Source organism: Sceloporus occidentalis, unplaced genomic scaffold (genome assembly GCF_023333645.1).
Source record: "Sceloporus occidentalis isolate IW3139 unplaced genomic scaffold, rSceOcc1.0.p SCAF_37, whole genome shotgun sequence".
In the NCBI taxonomy this organism is placed as follows: Eukaryota; Metazoa; Chordata; class Lepidosauria; order Squamata; family Phrynosomatidae; genus Sceloporus; species Sceloporus occidentalis.
This window is the reverse complement of record NW_028317017.1, coordinates 2,571,785-2,593,358: the sequence shown is the minus strand read 5'-3', so window position 1 is coordinate 2,593,358 and position 21,574 is coordinate 2,571,785. Positions and strand designations below refer to the sequence as shown.

Below are 21,574 nucleotides of genomic sequence, written 5' to 3'. Positions count from 1 at the left end.
GCGCCTACATCAAACTGAGGCTGCTGAGGGTAAGAGTATATTTTCATTATATTCATATAGGAGTGGGGTCGTATTCCATGCAGTACAGTATAGACTAATGCCTCTTTAAATGCATATATTTAAAATATTTATAGAATGCATTTTCAAGTTGAATTGGTGGCATTTGTGTTCATTGACACCATACAGTACATCACCCCCTCTCTGGACATGTGTCCACTATATGTGTGTGTATGTATGTATATATATATATATATATATATATATATATATATATATATAATTACACCTCAGCAGTGGGTAGGCAGTTTTTCCTTGATCACAAAGTAATTATTGTTAAATTGCATGCTTAATAAAATAAAAATAAAAGGAGCACATCCCTAGGATGCTGCACCAGGTTACGTCTGCTATAACTATAACACTGTAACCTTAAGCTAGTCCACAAGATGAAAAGCGGATTTGTGACCCCACAATGTGTGAAAAGGTCGAGTAAATGTAAGTATTACATTACGTTTATTTATATAGCGCCAACAGATTCCGTAGAGCTTTACAATCAAGAGTCAGTAGAAAATCACAAGCAATAATAAACTGGAGGAGAAAAGGAGGAGAGAGCCCTGCTCTTGGGAGCTTACATTTTCTGTATGTGTAAAAAGCAGCTTGGATGCAAAGTTGACAACTGGTTTTATCTTATCGCCATAGCAATCAGTGGGATTCTTCTGTTGGTTGGACCATTACACTGATGGCTATAGTTAAGACTACTTTTAACTCTTTGGTTTAGCATTAGTTATATATATAGAGAGAGAAAAGCCTTAAAAACAGCTTACAACTTACAAGGAAACTTGTATATGTTTATGACAAGTTAAGCTATATACTAATACATACCGTGCGTCATATTATCATTATCTTTTATTTATATAGCGCCAATCATTTCCGCAGCGCTTCTTACAATACATATACTCAAGGAGGATGGCAAGACTAGAACTGACAGATTAAGACAAATCGATACATTAGGTAGGAGTCAGTGCAGATGCCGAGCCATGTATACATATACACATTATATAATTATATCAGACTTTGTAACTTACTGCTATGAACTTGTTTATCATGATTTTGATTCCAACAAACTGTAATTGTGTGCGTACATAGTTATGTACCTAGTATAATAGCTGTTAACTCAGTGTTCTCAATATGTCCAGATACTGGGTTTCACATGTGAAATGCTGTTTTTTGTCTTTACCTTACATTCCTTGATCTATATATTTGTTTACACTTTACACATCTCATTAACTTTACTGTATTACATTTTCCTTTTTAATTTTTTTTTTCTTTATTGTGGTACAGTCATTTTATGTTTTATATATATACACGGTCAAAGATCATACATCGAAAGACTCCCACCCAATTATTTTTGGAGCATATGTGTAAGATTGTAGCCAAACACGTCCTTTCCATTTAAATCAAACTCATTTTTATTTCATTGTTGCTTATGATTAAGAGCGGTTTAGCAGCTTGAAACATGTAAGGCATTTGTATCTTCCTGCCTTTGATTCCTCATCTTCCCAATTTCTGTCCTGTCTACGGTTTCCTTTTTTTTTGTGGTTTGCACTTCAGATGAGGATTGCATGTTAAAGAAAGAAAATCTAGGCAGAAAATAAACATGGGCACAAATATGCCAACCTTTTGGCACCTCTGGTACACGAGGATAGATGTGCTTGACCCGGCATGCACCCACTATTTCATCCAGTCTATGCGCTTTCTAGCATTGCATTCTGGCGCATAGTAGAGCGGATCGTGGCTTTTTATGTAATCATGTTTGCATGTTTATCAGAAGTAGCTGGCGGCATAAAGGTAGAACCTACTAGTTATGATAATCTATTTTATTTCTAAATAAGGAGAATAGTTATCATAGGTTACAGTTCCACCAGGAACAATCCATGTTTACATTTTGCTTTTGTTCAATATTTTTAGGTCCCACTTTAAGTATTTGGCCAACAGTTAGCATGAACAAGATGAAAAATGAAGAGCAAAAGACTGAGATGATCTTGAATTATGCATTGGATATTATCTACATGTTGACCGGAGAGGTGAGGACTGTGTAAGAAAAGCATCGCTCCTGTATCCTCCTTGGCTGTTGATTTCAAACGTGAAAAATAGGACTTTTAGTTTTCATCGTCATTAAAGGAAACCCAGAATTTGGCATTTTTCAGGATAACATTATTGGTTTGTCAAGAAGAATTTCTATATAATGTATGGTACAAGGAAGCTGTTAAGCTTACACCGGGACAAAGGTTTGGGTTTGCATTGTGTAAGTGACTTGTGTATTGGCATGTAAACCAGGGGTGGTTCGACCTTAGGTGCACTAGTCCTTGACTAGAGTTGTGTATACAATTTTTGGGCAATGTGGTTAAAATGAATTACATACACACATTCTATTTGCTTCCGTGGTGATTGCATTGATTTCCAACTATGCTTTGCAATCGAGATTTGTATGTAACCCAGGGCTGCACCCTGAAAATTTCCTGGAGCGAGCACTGTTACTGCACAGTCAGCAGATAAGGAGTAGTTTTGAGCCATTATAACTTTACAGAGGGACACATTAAAATGAAATCCTCCTTTTTTAGAAATATACCATTGGGAAGAAGTGTTCCAGGCATAGAAAAAATAATATTCGACTGGTGGCAGAAGAGGTGAGCACTAGTGTGCCATTATACACAATACCATTCATATTTCATTGTGCACGTTGGACTGCTTTTTGCATGGACTCCAGTGTTACTACATATAAGTTGAAGCAGACATTTTTTAGTTATTGAAGTCTATTGCCTCATTTAACACATCAAAAACCAGGAAGCATAAGCAGGTTAACCTCTTGCATGTGCTCTGTAGCACTCCCATTGAAGCCGCAGCCAGTAGCATGTATGCCAGCAAAACTTACGCCTTATCTCCTGGCAGTGTATGCTGTTTGTCCGTTACAAAATTGTGTTTTCCAACACTTGTTTTTCTGTGTAAAACTTAGGAGGATATGATAGTGAAATTTACTATTATGAACCATTTCATGCTTGTTGAAATGCTTAATTTAAAAAGTTAACCTCAACTGTTTTATCACTTCTTATAGTGGCTAACCGATTTTGGAATAAAATTTCAATATTTGGAATTTGTGAACTGCCATTCCACGTTAAGCTATGGAAAAAACAAAATGTACTAAATTTTATTCTTTGTTTCTGTTACACATTGAAAAACAAAATGTTTCTTTGAACAATATATATTCTTATTGGATTGGATCTGCTAGGTTTATTGTGTAGCAATTCTGATGGAGTCATCTGTGCCGACATGAATTACGATTTTGGGTTTTTCATAGGTACCTATAAAGTGCGATGATGTCGCAATCTTTTTCACCAAGGAGGAATGGGAGTACTTACAGCAGCACAAGGAGTTTTACCAAGATGTGATTAAGGCAAACAAACAGGGCTTTAATAGCTTTCTGGTTCACAACACCTCAGGTAACGTTGCATTTGAATCATTAGAAAATACACACGAAATTGATTTTACTTTTAAAGAAAATTGATGACAGTCTTAACTATTCTCGATCAGATTCTACTTTTTATGACATTTGACGTCAGTCTTCTAGGCTCCCCTTGTTCATGCTCCAAACAGAGGCACTTAGCAAAGCCTGTTTCAGATAGATGGTCCATCAGCCCATCTAGCAGGCTAGAATGACATTAACAGATGGTTCACAGGCTGGGCTGTCTCTGTGAATACATGTTACATTAATAAATTCACATTGTTATTGAGACCATGCCGCCTTGTTTCCATTGCTCTAATGGAGTAGTTTGCAATGAGGCATTGGGAACCACCAATCAAGTAAACAGGTTTCTGTTTGAAACAATTAATTTATCTAAAAGAAAGGCATCAGCAAGCAAACACAATGATTGTTCTCTGATGGATAAAATAGGCATGACCGCTTCTTTAAAAACTAGCTGCCTTTTTAGCAGACATCATGGGAGGCAACATGTAATAATATTGCATGTTAGTAGGATGACCACATCAGCCATGTTTTCCAGGACACATTTCATTTTTACATATTGCTGACCAGCCTGGATAAAATGCTGCTCTGCAGTATGGAGGCTGTATGTCTGACTAATTGGTTCCCTTCCAAAAGTTTATATATCCTACATACTGCAGGGCAGCATTCTATCTGGGCTGGTCAGCAATACGTAAAAATGATGTGTGTCCTGGAAAACATGGCCGATGTGGTCACCCTACTTGTTAGGCAGTATGTAAACGGTGGATTTAGTTAATGATACGTGTTTATATTTATTCATACACGTTTACAAACATTTCAAAAGTTTAATTTTGTGGTTTTTCCATTTAAATAAAACTCAGGACTTTAAAAGAGGGCATAAAGGTTTTTTTGTCCTAATTTGAGAATTATTTATGAAAGTGCAGTATGGGAACATTACTCACCATAATCAAAATGTCTTTTTACCCCCAGGTACTATCCCAACACAGATTGGTAGAAACATAGATATACCCAATGTGACCCTACTCACACCTCAGAGTAGACACCGCTTTGTTAAAAGGACACGTCTGCATTTACCAAAATCGCCGCAGTTCACCCAGCTTGTACGCAACATTACTAATCTTGGAAGACGAGTAGCAAAAATTGACCGAAACATTTCCCACATCCTAAAGCAGTTTAAAAGGAAGAGTGCAACATATGATCAACAATACCCCGAGGGTTGGGTTTGTGAAAAGCTTGGTATCCCAAAGCATTTTAAAGAAGACGAGGTGATGTTAGGAGATTGCCAGGACCCAGAATACCAACCCTCTCAAACAACACTTCCAATATCTTCTTTTGGTCCTTTCTCTTACACGCATGATGTTATTGAACCACAATGTAAAATGTATGTTCAGACACAACCTGTTAACGACTCAACACCTCTTAATATCCCTACTCTCACTGTCCACTCTGAGGTTTCAGAACTCTCTCAAACTTTCAGTCCCTGTACAGCAGATTCAACTGGCGAAGCGTTACCAGACACCCCTCCGTCTGCAGTGTCCACGGTGTTACATACATCCTCAAAGACATCACTGAGCGCAGTTGCTACTGACGCTCAACCTGATAAAACCTCTTCTAATTTATCAAGAATTTTAGAAAAGAAGCAAGCACAACTCAACAATACCAATGCAAAAGATTATCCTGGAGAAGCAGCGTCCCACCCCGATGGTCCAGCAGCACTGCGCACTACAGCACGATTACCAGTCAAGTCAAGCTCATCCAGTAGTGATGTTTTAACTGTTAAATGCCCAGCATTTATAATTGTATCAAAAGTTGCAGAGGATCAGCAACCACAGTTTGAGAGCCTCCGTACTCCAGATTCTGTTGGAGAACCCTTACCGGATATTCTACTAGCAAGCATGTCTGCAGGGTTGTTGAACAACTTTAAGATGCAGAGTCGTGGACAACCCCATCGATACGCTCAGCTGTTATTTCAACACCATGTACCATATTCACTATATAAGACGTGGACACACAATACCAATTATGATGGCTCTCGCGGCAAGCATGCGCTACCTAAAAATTTAAAACGTCTAATTATTAATGAAACCTCAATGGCATTTAAAATGACTCCACCTGTGTTAAAAAAAATAAAAGACACTTTAAATGGACTGCTACGAATTCCTAGAACTGGGGGCTGGGATTCAAATTTTGTTTGAGTTTTTTTTTTTTAAACCAATGTATATTGGAAACAGAGACAAATGTTAAAAAAAATGTACCGTTTACATACGGTAAATTAAATTATTTTTATTACATTTCTTAACTAATAATATTTATATGAAAAATGGATGTGCGATTGCAAAAGCATATACATAGGATGTAGTTATCTTGATATCTGAGGAGCATTTAATACATTTTCATGTAGCATATGTAAAAGAGTTGTTAAATTAACAGTAGGAAAACCATTCCTAAGTGGATTTTATTATGTAAGGTATTGTAAGTTATTTAATGTATGCGTGTATATACACATGATATATAGATTAGGGCTGCAACTAACGATTATTTTAATAATCGATTAGTAGGCCGATTATTTTTTCGATTAATCGGATAAAAAAAAACAATATGCAAATTTTTCATTTATTTAAAATAATTTAATGAACAACTTAAAATTTACATTAACATTCTTATTTTGTTATGATGTAATAAAAAACAATATTTTCAAAGTACAAGAACCCAAACACAATATTTATGAAACAAAATAACCCCAAACATTCTGAAAAGAGGTGGACTATTACTGTTCAAGAAACTTTGCCCCAGCCCTGGCACTTTGCACCCAGCACTTTGCACTCTGCACCCAGCACTTTGCACCCAGCCCTGGCACTTTGCACCCAGCACTTTGCCCCAGCCCTGGCACTTTGCACCCAGCACTTTGCACCCAGCCCTGGCACTTTGCACCCAGAACTTTGCACCCAGCCCTGGCACTTTGCACCCAGCACTTAGCACTTTGCCCCAGCCCTAGCACTTTGCACCCAGCACTTTGCACCCAGCCCTGGCACTTTGCACCTGCACCCAGTCTCCAACTCTGCCCTGCACCCAGCCCTGCCCCCACATTCTGCCCTGCACCCAGCCCTGCCCCCACACTCACACCCTGCCCCCACTCTGCCCTGCACCCACACTCACACCCTGCCCTGCATCCCCACCCCCACTCTGCCCTGCACCCAGTCTCCCACTCTGCCCTGCACCCACACTCACACCCTGCATCCCCACCCCCACTCTGCCCTGCACCCAGTCTCCTGCCCTGCCCCCACACTCACACCCTGCCCTGCATCCCCACCCCCACTCTGCCCTGCACTCAGTCTCCTACCCTGGCCTGCCCCCCCCACCCCCACTCTGCCCTGCATCCCCTGAAAAACCCCACCCCCACCCCAGGGCCGGCCTTTGGGGTGTGTGACCTGTGCGACCGCACAGGGTGCCACACTCCAGGGGGCGCCGCCGCCACCGTAGCGTACCGCTGCCGCCAGCAGCGTACCTAGTACCGGTGCCGCTCATCAGGGGGGCACCCGGCACCCCTCCAGAGACGGACAGTAATGTCCGCCGCTGGAGGAGCAGGCTCGCAAGGGAGCGGTATCGGAGGTCTTTAACAGACCTCCGGCTCCCTTGAGTGATTTTAAGCCGGTTCAAGGATCTCCCTTGAACCCGGCTTAAAATCACTCAAGGGAGCTGGAGGTCTGTTAAAGACCTCCGATACCGCTCCCTTGTGATCCGCGCGGCAACAGCTGCTGTGCGCCGGGGTTTTTTGTCAGATCCCGGCGCACAACACTGAAGCCGCGCCCACCACTGTCCGTGCCCTCTGACCCGGAAGAAGACAGAAGAACTGAAGAAGAAGAACGAAGAGGAGGAAAAGGAGCTGTAAGGAGAAAAGAGGAAAGGTAGGAAAGCATGCAGTGAGAGTGGATTGGTATATGTGTGGATTGGTATATATGTGTGGATTAGTGTATATGTGTGGATTGGTATATATGTGTGGATTAGTGTATATGTGTGGATTGGTATATATGTGTGTGGATTGGTATATACGTGTGGATTGGTATATACGTGTGGATTGGTATATACGTGTGGATTGGTATACGTCTGGATTGGTATACGTCTGGATTGGTATATATGTGTGGATTGGTATATATGTGTGGATTAGTGTATACGTGTGGATTGGTATATATGTGTGGATTGGTATACGTGTGGATTGGTATACGCGTGGATTGGTATACGCGTGGATTGGTATACGCGTGGATTGGTATGCGTGTGGATTGGTATGCGTGTGGATTGGTATATGTGTGGATTGGTAAGTGTGTGAGAGTGATGGGTGTTATGCTGTACCATTTCCAATGTCTTTTTCATGATCTAATTATGCTCTAAAAGTACATCATAACTCCCATCATTCTATACTGTTCCATACAGTGGCAGAGCTGGTATATATGTGTGGATTAGTGTATACGTGTGGATTGGTATATATGTGTGGATTGGTATACGTGTGGATTGGTATACGTGTGGATTGGTATACGTGTGGATTGGTATACGTGTAGATTGGTATACGTGTGGATTGGTATGCGTGTGGATTAGTATATGTGTGGATTGGTAAATGTGTGAGAGTGATGGGTGTTATGCTGTACCATTTCCAATGTCTTTTTCATGATCTAATTATGCTCTAAAAGTACATCATAACTCCCATCATTCTATACTGTTCCATACAGTGGCAGAGCTGGTATATATGTGTGGATTAGTGTATACGTGTGGATTGGTATATATGTGTGGATTGGTATATATGTGTGGATTGGTATACGTGTGGATTGGTATACGTGTGGATTGGTATACGTGTGGATTAGTATATGTGTGGATTGGTAAGTGTGTGAGAGTGATGGGTGTTATGCTGTACCATTTCCAATGTCTTTTTCATGATCTAATTATGCTCTAAAAGTACATCATAACTCCCATCATTCTATACTGTTCCATACAGTGGCAGAGCTGGGAGGCAGAGGCCTTGCACCCCCACCGCAGGACTCCTGAAAGGTAAGTGAACTTCAAAGAGGGAAAGGGTAGATAGTTAGGAGGGCGTATATAGGGAGAAGGGAGTGAGACAGGGGAAAGGGGGTAGATAGGGAGAAGGGAGTGAGAAGGGGTAGATACGGCAGAAGAGAGTGAGAAGGGGTAGATAGGGCAATCATACTCCTATCATGCCAAGTCTGCGAGTAAATCCTGGAATCTGGGTATGCCTGGGCATGATAGGAATGTGATTGCTGTTAATCATATATATATATGATATATATAGACTTGAAAACCGAAGTTGTTTGTGTTGTTATTTGGAAAGTCCCTGGAGTGCCGGTAACTATTTTTGGACTTATATATATATATATATATATAATATTATTTAATTGTTTTCTCCTATTTTGGTGTGCTACTTACTTTAAATAAAAGTGTTAGATTTTTTATGGTGTTGGGAGGGGTCACATTCGGTTTTGGCCAGGTAAATGCTGCACTTTCGGTTTCAGTCCAGAATCCGTTTCGGTGCATCCCTACTACTAAGCCAGACAATTAAGTGGTAGGCCTAGACCACATCAATGTTTGGCGTAGTATATAGTGATTGGGGTTTTGTTACAAGTTTTTTTTCCTTTCTTTTTTTGGGATGGGGGGGCGCCAGAGGAGTAGTCCGCACAGGGCGCCAGAACACCTAAGGCCGGCTCTGCCCCACCCCCGCGAATTGCTCTGTGCGAATGGAGCCACTCGCACAGAGCGATTCGCACAGACATGAAGAATACTTACCTCCGGAACGCGTCACATCCGTCACGCAACTAAAAGAAGGCGGAGACTGCAGAGCGTGTAGCGGAAGCGGGGAACGCTCGCGGAGGTAAGTAAAAGGAGCCAACAACGAATCGATCACTCGATTAATCGATAACGGAAATCGTCGACAACGATTTCCGTTATCGATTATTATCGATTTTATCAATTCGTTGTTTCAGCCCTAATATAGATACACATACAGAAAGCTATACAAATATACAGAAAGCCCCTTTAAAATATTTTACAAACTGCTAAACCTTTTCATAGTTACTGTAGATTTCAGATAATACAGTTTAAAAAAGGGCTTCTTTTTTTTTTTTTTCCTCGCTGTATATTTACACATAACGTTGGAACTACTTAGTATTCTTTAAAAAATCCGAGAGACATTTGCTTCAAAAAGAGCGATTCTAACCATACATTTCTAGACATTGTAAGTATAGCCCTACAACGTCCCAGCTGTAGAATTTAAAAAAAAATGAATATTTTTTATTTTTAAATTATATAACGCTTGTTCAATTCAATTCCTGAGCACTTTAGAGTGATCAAATTTTGTATTTAACTGGGTATATACCTATAGAAAAAGAAGTGCTTATAGCCATGCAGTATAATTAGCTAGAATCACTGCTAAAGCAAGGACCCTGACTTAATGCTCAATACTCTTTGTGCATAATGTTCCCAAAATTCTGTAACACAACACATGGGTAAATTTTGGTCTGTGGCAAAAGTAGCATTTCTGATCACTTTCTTGTTCTAAAGGTTTCTCGCTCACTCCACATTTACGAAGACAGTTAAAACAATCAGCAACTTAACTATAAGGGAACGATTACTCAATGGTCATGAGTAATCATGTAGATCCTGAGAAACGCATAATTGGAAGACTGCTTTTGTATCCACATAAATATTTTTTATTCATGGTGTTTATCGTGTATACTACGGTTTAGACCATTTTCTCAGTGCTGTTCTTATCTCTGTATTTCTTAGAGTATATATTATTGGATTTAAGAACGGGGTCACCACAGCATAAAGGAGAGAAAGGAATTTGGTAACCGCTGGAGAATGTCCTGTGGTTGGAACCATGTAGAGAGAAATCATTGTCCCATAAAACATGCATACAACTGTCAGGTGAGAGCTACAGGTAAGGAAAGCTTTATGTCTACCATTAGTGGTTGGAATCTTCAGGATGCAGAGTGAAATACAGATGTAAGTTACTGTGATAAAAACAAATGGAGAAAGGAACAAAAAGGTAGACGCTAGAAGGGCTTCTAGTTCCACAGAGGCAATATCAGAGCATGCAATACTTAGCAGAGGTGCAAGATCACAGAAGAAATGGTCAATGATGTTGGAATCACAAAACTGCAAGCGAGAGATCATAACAACAGAAATAACTGGTATAGTCCAGCTCAAAATCCACGACCAGATAACTAGGCGAAGACGAAGTCTACAGTCCATGAGAGATGAATAACGCAATGGGCAACAAATGGCAAGGTATCTGTCATACGACATTACTGTAAGGAGAAGACATTCTGCGCTTCCTGCACAAGCATAAATATAGAACTGAAAAATACAACAAACTAAAGATATGGTGCCAGATTCCTTCCAGATAACATACAGCATTAAAGGAACAATATTGCAAGTGAGCATAATATCAGATATGGAGAGGTTGCCAAGGAAGAAATACATGGGAGAGAAGAGTTCGGGACTTGTTGATACAACTGAGATGATTAGGGCATTACCAACTAAAGTCATGCTATAAAGGATTAGGATGAGAAGGAACACATGTATTTTGAACCCATTAAGATTTGGAAATCCTAGAAGTAGAAATTCCGTGACCTCGGTCCGATTCTCTACATTCATCTTCTGCATAAAGAAAACTACAAGGTCACATAACACGTTACTTAATGCCAACATATAGAAATTTCCCTCTACCTATATAGTGATCTAGTTCCTAAAACCAGACAGTACCGTCAACCTGTAGGTGTTGGGACACAAAACCAAACTAACAGATTTTCACCTACATCCGTCCTCCAGTATTTGTAGAATAAAAAACACAAAATGCTGCAAAACTTCTACTATGATAGGCTTTTTAAAAACAAACAACGCTATTCATGTTATAAAGTCAAATTTCATATAAGCCATACATCTTGTGTGGGTAATTTACATGACCAATATCCATAGTACACAGATTTTAAAACTGAACTTAAGGTTAAAAATAGGGCCTTATCTTCATTACTTGTTTTAATGAATAATCATCAATTCTATATGCATATAGTGGGTCAGAACAAAATAAAACACTATGTCAAAGTATTTCACTTTTCGATTTGCTATGCATGGTTAAATAACCTAACCTTACACATGGCCAAACTGACATATTTCATGATTGCGGTCATGAAATAAGGCATATATAAGTAACTTAGCCTGGATCCAATGTAAATGTTTTTACGCACTTTATTTGAAACCAAAGTTGTACTTTTTTTATTCCTTAAACCCCGCGATTAAAATATGATCCCTTGGATACCAATTTTACAAAACTGTGTATTTTCGTGTGTAATTTACCTTTAATTATATGATCGAAGCGCTGAAAATTTTTTGTACCAAAGTGATTAACAGTGCTTTTCAAACCTACTCCTCTAGATTTAACACTTTCATAGCAAAATGTAACACAGAAACAGAATTCGGCAGTATATAACAACCATCTGGCCCATCTAGTCTGCCCATTTTTCCTTATGCAAAACTCAGGTCTTAATCAGTCCTTGACACTGTATGAGCCTCTAACACTTCTGATGGGAGGCTGTTCCATTTACCTACCACCTTCTTAGTAAAGTAAAGCTTCCTTATATTACACTTAATATATTAGATGTCATATATTCTTAACAACGTCATTCCTGTCACTGTTGACCACCCAAGCCCATCTGGGAAATAGTTATTTAATTTCCCTCATTCATAGTGCTTAACTGTGATGTGATGCAAAAGGGATACCATAGCCGCCAAAAATGCTTCATTCTTCTTTTTTTATTATCTAAAGTATTTGAATTTTTTATAATATTATTAAGAAAAATCAGCTTATGGAATCTGCTAGTGCTACATAATAAAACAAACTGGATATTGGAAAATATTGGACTGTACTTACCTTAAAGGGAAAGTATAATTTATTATCCTAATCAAACAAACACAAACACAGCCATTACATTTTAGTTCAACTGAATCGTTATTTTCTCTCCAATTTGCTGGAGCTTAGATATAGTTTTCTATTTCGCCATAATGAAAAATTTTATCTGAGTACATCAATAGTGGTAAATCAGTGCTTAGGAATGAATCGGTTTGATGGTGATATCCCCCATTCTCCTCCTGGCTCATTCACACTCACTGTGTGAAGTGCTTGAAGTAGTAGATAAAGATACTAGGATTTATCAATAAGCAAAGAGAGAATATTAGTGGAATATGAATAAATCAAAATATACTCTGCTATACACGAGGCAACATTTAAATACTATCTTTTATGTTACTGCTCCCTTATGGCAAAATAACCAAATGGATGTATTTCTTGAAGAAGACATGTATTGTGGTCGTCAGTGTCAGACAGAAGAAAATCTACGCTGCTTTATTGCAGTTACAAATACACAATCACACCTGCATTGGTTTTCTTTTATTTAGAAATGTGTCGGGTCCCATTGGTATAATCATTCATAAGGCCCATAGGATAAATCACCAATTAAAATAATTGAAAATAAACAAAATAGTATTATGAGCAATTCCCATATTGGCTTCACTGTTTTCTCCTCCCAGTTATGTGATTTGAACTAATCTCAACAGACAGCATGCATTAAGAGGCATTCAGTAGCATGGATCTGAAAGTTATACAGAGGTGGCATGGAACAGTAAAGGATAAAGAGTTATGAAAGGTGCTGACAATCACAAAGGGAAAATAAATTGGAACAGATAACAGAAAGGAGAAAGAGAACAGAAATTCACGAAAAGAACACTGTTTGTGGGGGAGAATACAAAATGGAAAGGAGTAGAAAGAACCTAAAACACAGTCAGTGGTTTAGATCAAAGATATTAAGTCTTAATAATTGGCCACATTTCTAAGGGAAACATGTGATCTGCTCATTCTTTTAGAATACAGAAAGCAAAGAGACTATGGCTCAATAATGGTGCCAACTTGATAAAGACCTCATTGTGAGGTCGAAACGTTGTTGTCCGTTTCCTTCAATAAATCTGTCTGATGGAACCCTTGAGTGCCTGGAGCCTTTTTCTATTTCAATAATGGTGCCTTGTCCTCCTCAGCCCAAAACTGCTGTTATTTCTGAGCATGAACCCCTAAATATGCCTAACTACAAAGAGGTGTAATTACTAAACTGAGATTTGCCAAGCCCAGCGAGATCCCACCACAAAAAGGGATTTGCTGGCTCTCAAAAATGTATTTTTAATGCAGGGAGACCTTCTCAATCACCTGATTAATTCAGCCAAGTTTTATGTCCTCCTGAAATTTAGGTTTAGTTTATGTACGATATAAGATCTCAAAACCAGTAATATTAGTGCTTTGAAACAACTGAGATATTACCCCAGGCTTGAACAAATGATTGGCTCTCTAAAAAAAAGTCCAAAAAAGACTATTTGAACCATTGTTTTTTGCTTCTTAAAAGTTTAAGAAAGCAACTTATAAAATAATTAGTGGTCCAAAAATAGATTTTTTTTTTTTAAAAAAATGCCATTTATTTCAGAATTCATATAAAAATGCATTTAAAAAGCTTCTACTTTAAAAATATACACGCGTACTTGGTTAACCATATACAGATGGGACATAAAGCAACATTTATAGAACACCATTCAGATGTGTACTATATTATGCATTATGCTACATGAAATGTTTGGGTATTTCTATGCAAAGCTCTCACCGCTGCTCCTAAGTCTTCTCAGTCTCGGCTTAGGAGAGTCACGCGTTAGGGGCGACTTTAGCCTCCTTGGTCGGACTTTTTCAGAAAAGGCATCCTTAGGTGCAGGTTTGCCCTTACGTGGCTGTGTAGAGGTTTTGGGTGCAGCTCCGCGATATGATCGTCTCCTACTAATCTTTTCTTTCTCTGGCCCTTCCAAAGCCTTTTTTCCTCTCTGTGGCTTTTCTTTTTTAAGTCTGCACTCTTTCTTCACTCTCTTCTTCACTGCGTGCTTTAAAGCATCGTCTTCAGTTTGTTCTTCCTCCACCACCTCTTTTTTCAGTTTTCTTACAGTATTTTCAACCTGAAAAAGAAGAATAGTGAAGAAGTTCCTACCACCATAATATGTTTCTTTGCACCCATGCTTATCATTTTGCATGCCTCTCTTTCGAAACTGCAGTGGAAAGACATCTCTGATGAAGTTATGAACCTTTAAGAATGTAACTACAGCCCCACTGCTCTGTCTAGTGATATTTAACTCAAGCAGTTAAAGACTATTATTTTTACCTTCACTGATCTCGATCCCGCATCCACTGACTTGCGCGGTTTTCTTCCCCCTCTGCCCCCTAATAAAAACATAATTTCATAGACATGAAAAATAGAATTCTACAGTGGAACAAAAACAGATTTTTAGACTAAATGGCTGCGCGTTCAAAGGGAAAAAGAGATAGCAAGGTAAGCAAAGATGCAAGCAGACTACATTTAATAGTGTGGTAGTACGGCTGTGATAAACATGAAAAAGGGGTAATTCTACAAGAAAACATTGCAATGCGAAGGTCATAAAGATAAGAAAATTAATAATCCCTCATAATACTCAAAACTCACCCTTTGGAGCAAGAGGTCCAGGATCCCCCTGTAAGGAGACTTATGTAAATATGTGGCCCCATAACTCTTCAGCAATTGTCACACACTAATTCCCCCCATAACTCTTCAGCAATTGGAACACACTAATTTCCCATAATGTTTCTTCAGTGGTATCCAAAACTGTAACAAACTACCTAATCCATCTCCCAACAGCATCTTTCCCTGCCAGGACAACTATTATGAACTACTGCATCCCACCACACTTCGCACCTGAAACCAAATTGTCCGTCCATTGCTGTCTCTTAGCGATTTCATTCCGGGAACATAGTAACAGCGCAACCAACTTTCGAATGCTGCATAATCTTCCGTTTTCCCAGTACCATAACCTTTTCCCCCTGAAGAGACATTGGTAAGTATAGTCTACAAGCCGATAAACAATATCTAACTTATCCCTCTATGTGAGAAACCTATAAAGTGGATCGCTTTCCTTAAATCCTATATTTTACATGCTACCATTCAAAAGTTTGGGGTCATTTAGCTGTATTCATGGAGGGGAAAAGGTCCATATCTACCTGTGCTAACATAATTGCAAAATGGTTTTCTAATGATCAATTAGCCTTCTAAATTTAAACTTCGATTAGAGAACACATTGGAGTGATGGTTGCTGATAAAGGGCCTATGAATATATTCCACTAAAAATAATATATTTCCAGCTACAATAGTCATTTACAACATTAACATCTACACTGTATTTTCTGATCCATTTCATGTTGTTTTAATTGTCATTTTCGAAGTGACACCAAACTTTTGAGCAGTGGTGTACCTTTAGTAAAGCTATGTTATGTGTTTACAGATGTGGGGTGAGGAGAAGTGAGAGTACTTGAGGATGGATAATTGATTTGATAATGCTGGCTACTTTTACCAATCTCAGCTGAAACTGAATATCCTGAAAACTATTACACCGACTTACAAAAGAACTATAGCTAGTTTAAATAAATGAATTTAATTATTGTAAAAAGCTGCGATGATGACAGCCCATCTGCATGTTTAGAAGCCTCCAGTCCCCTTACACTTCTTGCACTACCCTTGCTTCATACCAAGATTAATAACCTCTTTGGGCACCAAATGGCAGAGCTGCAGCAGATCTGGATTTTCCTTCTTTATCTTCACTTTCTTACTGAGGGAGACATCACTACTCTGTGGAAGACAAGAACAAAACGGCTGAGCAGTTTATTTTGAACGTAAAATGACACCAAATTCAGAAGTGATACGTCTACAGACACTAAGTTGGTGAAGAAAAGTAACTTTCACATCTAGGTTGCTGAAAAATCGCAATGTGAAATTTGAATGGAGATGCTTAAAGTAATAGATTAATTCATAATTAGATCATTAAAGTCCTGAAAAGTAGAAATGTGATTTGAGTCCAAAGCTATAGACTAAGATATGTCATTCAAACATATTGTTCTGATCACAAAGATGTAATGAGAGAACCGAAACTATATCTCATACTGTATCTCACCCCACAAGTCAAAATAGCACCCTCCAGCTTTCAGTTGGGTTAAAAACGAGTGGACAACAGTCTTGATTTTAGGGCCAACCATGCAAGCGCATTTAAAATCTGTAGCTGTGTAATCAACCATGCAACCCAGCTAGAGATTCACATGTATTTACTAGCATGTGATGTATCCGAGCATTATGTTCACAGTATATTAGTGACCAAACCTTTTAACACTAAGGGAGGCCCAAAATTTGGTATCCTATTATTTACAATATCACCACTGCCCCCTCTACCATCTGACCTGATTCTGATGCTTCAGAGCTTCCAGTAAAGTCCGAGCCGACACAAACGGAGGAATCTGTAACCTGGTAAAGACACAAAGAATAGACAAATTCAGCCACAGAAAAAGGTCAACGTCATGTTCCCTAATCACCAATACTAGTCAAACCTCCCATACAACAACAAAGACTCATGTTACCTATTAATAAAAACCCCTTCGCTGCAGTAGCTCAGATGAGCTATTCAAATGAAAAACAGAAGTCTGAACATCAAGGGTATCTTACCGAAACAGGATCTCTGCCCGCAGATAGTTTCCAATGCCGTTGAAATATTTCTGGTTCAACATAGCTTCACAGATCGGTTTGTCAAATGCTTTGTCAGACAGATTTTTCAAAATATTATCCCTGAACAGAAATTGGAAATACATGTCAAATAAATCCTATAAAATGTAATGATATTTGAAGTGGTGTGGTACAAATGAAACTAAACATCTTACGATATTACTCTAAACTGAACATACACTCAACATTCTCTTCACTGACTGTGTCATGTAAAACGCCTACGTTGAAGGGTTAAAGAGGCATCTTGCATGAAGAAGAAAAAAATGGTATATTTCTTTGGCCACATACTGCCATAAATCCTATCTGGAAACCTGGTCAGACCCCACCATAAGTTTAGTGGGGCAGGAGGAGCACCCAAGCAGGACATCTTCCAAGGATGCCAGATGTCCTGTGCTAAAATGCCATACAAATCTTACAGGGGATGCAGCATCTTGTATCTTCAGACTTATGATTGGAGAAATATAATTAGGTCTTCCTTAGTAGAATCATGACATGAAGAAAAATAATGGCTGGACTATATGACAGGTAGATAGGGGCTGTTTGGTTCCTGTACGTGTGTAATAACATTGACACGATCACCCCAGAGTTATTAACGTACAAGATGTCATAACAATAAAATAGGGTGTATTAATACGTCAGACAGGAGTTTACTGCCAGGTTTTAGGAGTGCCTGGGCTTCACACTACCCTCCCCATGTGACACCAAATATGCGTCTTCCATTCCAGGGAACCTGGGAATAAAACGTGGGATTTCTTTTTACCAACTTCAAGGCGAGGACTCATACGCTAATTGTATGCAGGGATTTCTTGTGTTTTGTAACTTTTATTTCTGTATGTCCTTTATTCCTATATTGTTGTACACAGCAACTATGAAAGTTTTTTTCTGATTAAACATTCAATTAATCAGTTCTGGCTCTGGGCAGGTAGAACAAGTTACAAAAAGGGTTAATTATATATGTCCGATTATTAAGGTGATTACTTTTATACTGTAATTCTGTTGTGTTTTGGATAACCTAAGGCCGTAACCATTAACCAGGAATCTGGTCTTATTAACCTTTTCACTCACACACTCCCCCACTGTCTCAGCCAGGCCCATTCAGATATCAAACACTGCTCTATATAATAAAATACTTCAGTAGTTAAATGGTTAGTCAGTCAATGCACATCAATAATATAACAAAATGTGCTCGTCCAAACCTGAATTTCTCGTATTCCTGCATCACACACGGGCCACGTTCTGGTTGCCACGAGCCGTTTACTTCCCAGGATCCAAAACGCCTCGGATCCACAAAGCAGAGCACCTCACGAGGAACCTCTTTGGTGTAGAAACGGAGATGGGCATGCTTGGGGATCTCATCGTCCGGGGTCATTGTGAAACTACCAGACATACCGAACCGAAAGACAATATGGGTGGGTTCACTTCTATCCGACACTGGGGTAAGGATAAGCTTCACCTCTTTCCCCCGAGACACCGAGCTGATTGTATACTCTGGACAGCTGAAAGGCACCTCTGCATTCTTGCTGACGGCTGATTTCTCTACCGCTCCTCCAAATATAACTCTGGCACATCTGGTGTTAACAAACCTACTGGCAAGATGGAGTTCTGGGCCTTCAGGCATTGTTCTGCAACCATTCAGAAGTGCAGATGAATCACATTAAAACATTAACAATGCTGTCATATTTCACACGTATCTCTGAAAATTAACATCCTGTTAGAAAGAGAACCTCTAAGTATGCCAACATATTAACAAAGGGCAAGCAATGAGTGATCCGTGTTCTGTGAGGCCTGGGACCTACATACAAATAATGACATGGGACAGCTTTCAAAAAACCTAGAATAACGTTTTGCCAATTTTTTTAGGCTATTTCCTTTAATATTCAAAAAACATACAGTAAAAGAAAATGTAAATAATACATAAATGACTACCCCCCCCCGTTAACCCACAAATGGAATTGTTTTCCTTGAAGCATTCAATTAAATGTAGAAATTAACCCCTGTGTAACTGTTTCCTTCTGACAGGGGAGACCCCAGGCTGTCCAAGGACATGTCCCCACCGGTGCAGGAATCACTGGTGGTACTATTATGTCCTCTGTCACCTAGAGCATGTTTTGGAGGACATAATAGTACGTCCTCTGTCAGGAAAGGGTTTTAATTGACATCAATGTACCTAATGCTCTAGAATTGTCATACACTTTGATTGTGTGTACTGTAAGCAGAGCTGCGCTATATAAATAAAATCTAATAATAATAAATAGCAATAATGTAAAAATATGTCCGACCAGCAGCGTCTTTCCCACAGATCTCACGTGCTCTTAGAAATAACAAATGAGCATCTGTTCAAAAGACGTAAATCATCTCCAGTTACCAGCAGCCCTGTCCTGTTTAAGGCTGATCTAAGAGAATACCTGGGTGCCAAAATGCAAGAGATCACCTTTGGTTAGAGGAGCTGTGCAGCCATGAAAACACTTCAAATGCAAACGATTTCAAGACTATTTTTTATTATAAAAAAAAAAAAAGTAATTCTAGAGGAATAGCTGGAACACTGAGTGACACAGACATACAGCACTTTGCGTGAGCCATGCAATAATTAAACTGGTGCTTCACAAAAACCAGTGTATTTAGTGGTGCTGGGTAACACAGTTACACGATTCACAAACACCAGTGTATTTAGTGGTGCCGGGTAACACAACTACACATTTCACAAACACCAGTGTATTTAGGGGTTATGGGTAACACAGCTACACGTTTCACAAAAAACAGTGTATTTAGTGGTGCTGGGTAACACAGTTACACATGTTTCACAAACAGCAGTGTATTTAGGGGTTATGGGTAACACAACTACACATTTCACAAACACCAGTGTCACTTGCGTGGGAGTTATATAAAGCTTTCCCTTCTCCTCCACATTCCTTCTATAGGAGGAATCACCTGAAACATGTCTGCTGTAGCCTCCATAAACCCAAAGCACATGCTGCTAATTTCTGGGTCTATTCTATTTACCAATAATAATAATAAATAATAATAATAATAAAAGAAAAAAGCTTAACACAAGGAATAGCAGATCTCACCATTCAATCACGATGCCTTCTGCTGTTATGAAACACACTCCTGCACCTCCGAGCCCCGATTGGTTGGCTAGTTTATGAGGGCGTGGCTTCTCGGCGCTATGTCTACAGGGACATGTAGTTCTCTTGAAACTCAATGCATGAGTTAACCCTTGATAAACACATTTCTGTGATAACAGGGAGACAATGAAAAGTGATGTTTCGGCGAGTCAAGATCCAATTCTGTTATTTATTTAGTGCCAGCTACCAAGAGATTCTGTTACACTGTACTTTTCATCCACTTGTTAGGACTGAGCAACACCTTGTGGTCAGGACAGTCTAGAGTAATTATGGTACAAAGCAGTAAAAGGCATACCTCCAGGCAGGCCCGGACTGGGACAAAAAATAGGCCCGGGCATTTAAGCCCGAGCAGCCCATATTTATTTATTTATTTATTGTTAAAGCCCACCCTTCATGTACCATCTTTGCATTTACTCATTCACACAAATCATTAACACATTCATTAACCCCTTCAATCCCCTATAGACGTACCGGGACGTCCAAAAAACGCCCACAAAGAAACCCCTATGGACGTCCCGGTACGTCCAGCCCTTCGTGCAGCGTCAGGGACACATCCCTGCCGCTGCACGGGAGTCCAGGCTGTCCCCCCTGCATCGCCGGCTTTCTGCTGCCCGATCTCCCGTAACAGCTTCCGGCATGAAAGCCGGTAAGCTGTTACGGTTGAAAGTGCCCGATCGCGCAGTTGCAAACGCGCGATTGGGCATTCCCTTCCGGGTTGCGTCACTGCTGACGTAACCCGGAAGGTCATCGGAGGACAGGATATCCCCTGCGGGGATATCCTGCCCTCCGATGAGGCACAGAGACGCTGCGATCTCTATGCAGGTCTGTGAGGACCTGCATAGAGATCACAGTGTGATCGGTGCAGGGGGATCGCCGGGAGGGGAGTGAGAAACCATCTCTCTCGCTCCCCCTCCCGTCCTGAAAGAGAAAAGCAGAAAAAAAAAAACGTTAGTCCATTTAAAAAATAATATTAAATAAATCATTAAAATAATAATATATATAATACAAAAAAAAATTATAATGTGAGCTGTGATGTCATTGTGACACCACTGGCATGTTCAGGAGGTCCCTAGGAGGACCTCTAACCATCTCTGTGTAAAAATAATATATAAAAAAAAAATGTAAAAAAATGAAAATAAAAAAAATATATATAAAAAAGATAATAAAAAAATTATTAAAAAACCTTACTTCCCATTGCCCTAGCATAACATCTAGCCAGTATAACCCTTCTGCCCCCGTTCACAACCCCCAAACCTGTTAAGCCATAGGCATAA

At 39.4% G+C, this 21,574-nt stretch overlaps 1 protein-coding gene across 1 annotated transcript; it reads right to left on the bottom strand.

The window, feature by feature from the left end:
- Window positions 1–14,200: 14,200 nt before the first annotated feature.
- On the bottom strand, window positions 14,201–18,793 carry LOC149297720 (endonuclease 8-like 1). Its single transcript, XM_089488182.1, has 8 exons — window positions 18,372–18,793; window positions 17,119–17,238; window positions 16,857–16,920; window positions 16,155–16,254; window positions 15,328–15,452; window positions 15,079–15,106; window positions 14,761–14,819; window positions 14,201–14,557 (listed from the first exon to the last, which is right to left on the bottom strand). The coding sequence occupies exons 1-8, from the start codon at window positions 18,791–18,793 to the stop codon at window positions 14,201–14,203; spliced, it is 1,275 nt and encodes a 424-aa protein (XP_089344308.1).
- Between the last annotated feature and the right edge of the window lie 2,781 nt (window positions 18,794–21,574).

Excerpts from the sequence above, each read along its gene's own strand:
- LOC149297720 (XM_089488182.1), bottom strand. The coding sequence starts at position 18,793 with ATGCCTGAAGGCCCAGAACTCCATCTTGCCAGTAGGTTTGTTAACACC. Across the intron at positions 16,255-16,856 it reads CTCTGAAGCATCAGAATCAG|AGTAGTGATGTCTCCCTCAG; the intron begins GTCAGATGGTAG and ends TGTCTTCCACAG. Across the intron at positions 15,107-15,327 it reads GACGGACAATTTGGTTTCAG|GGGGATCCTGGACCTCTTGC; the intron begins GTGCGAAGTGTG and ends GTCTCCTTACAG.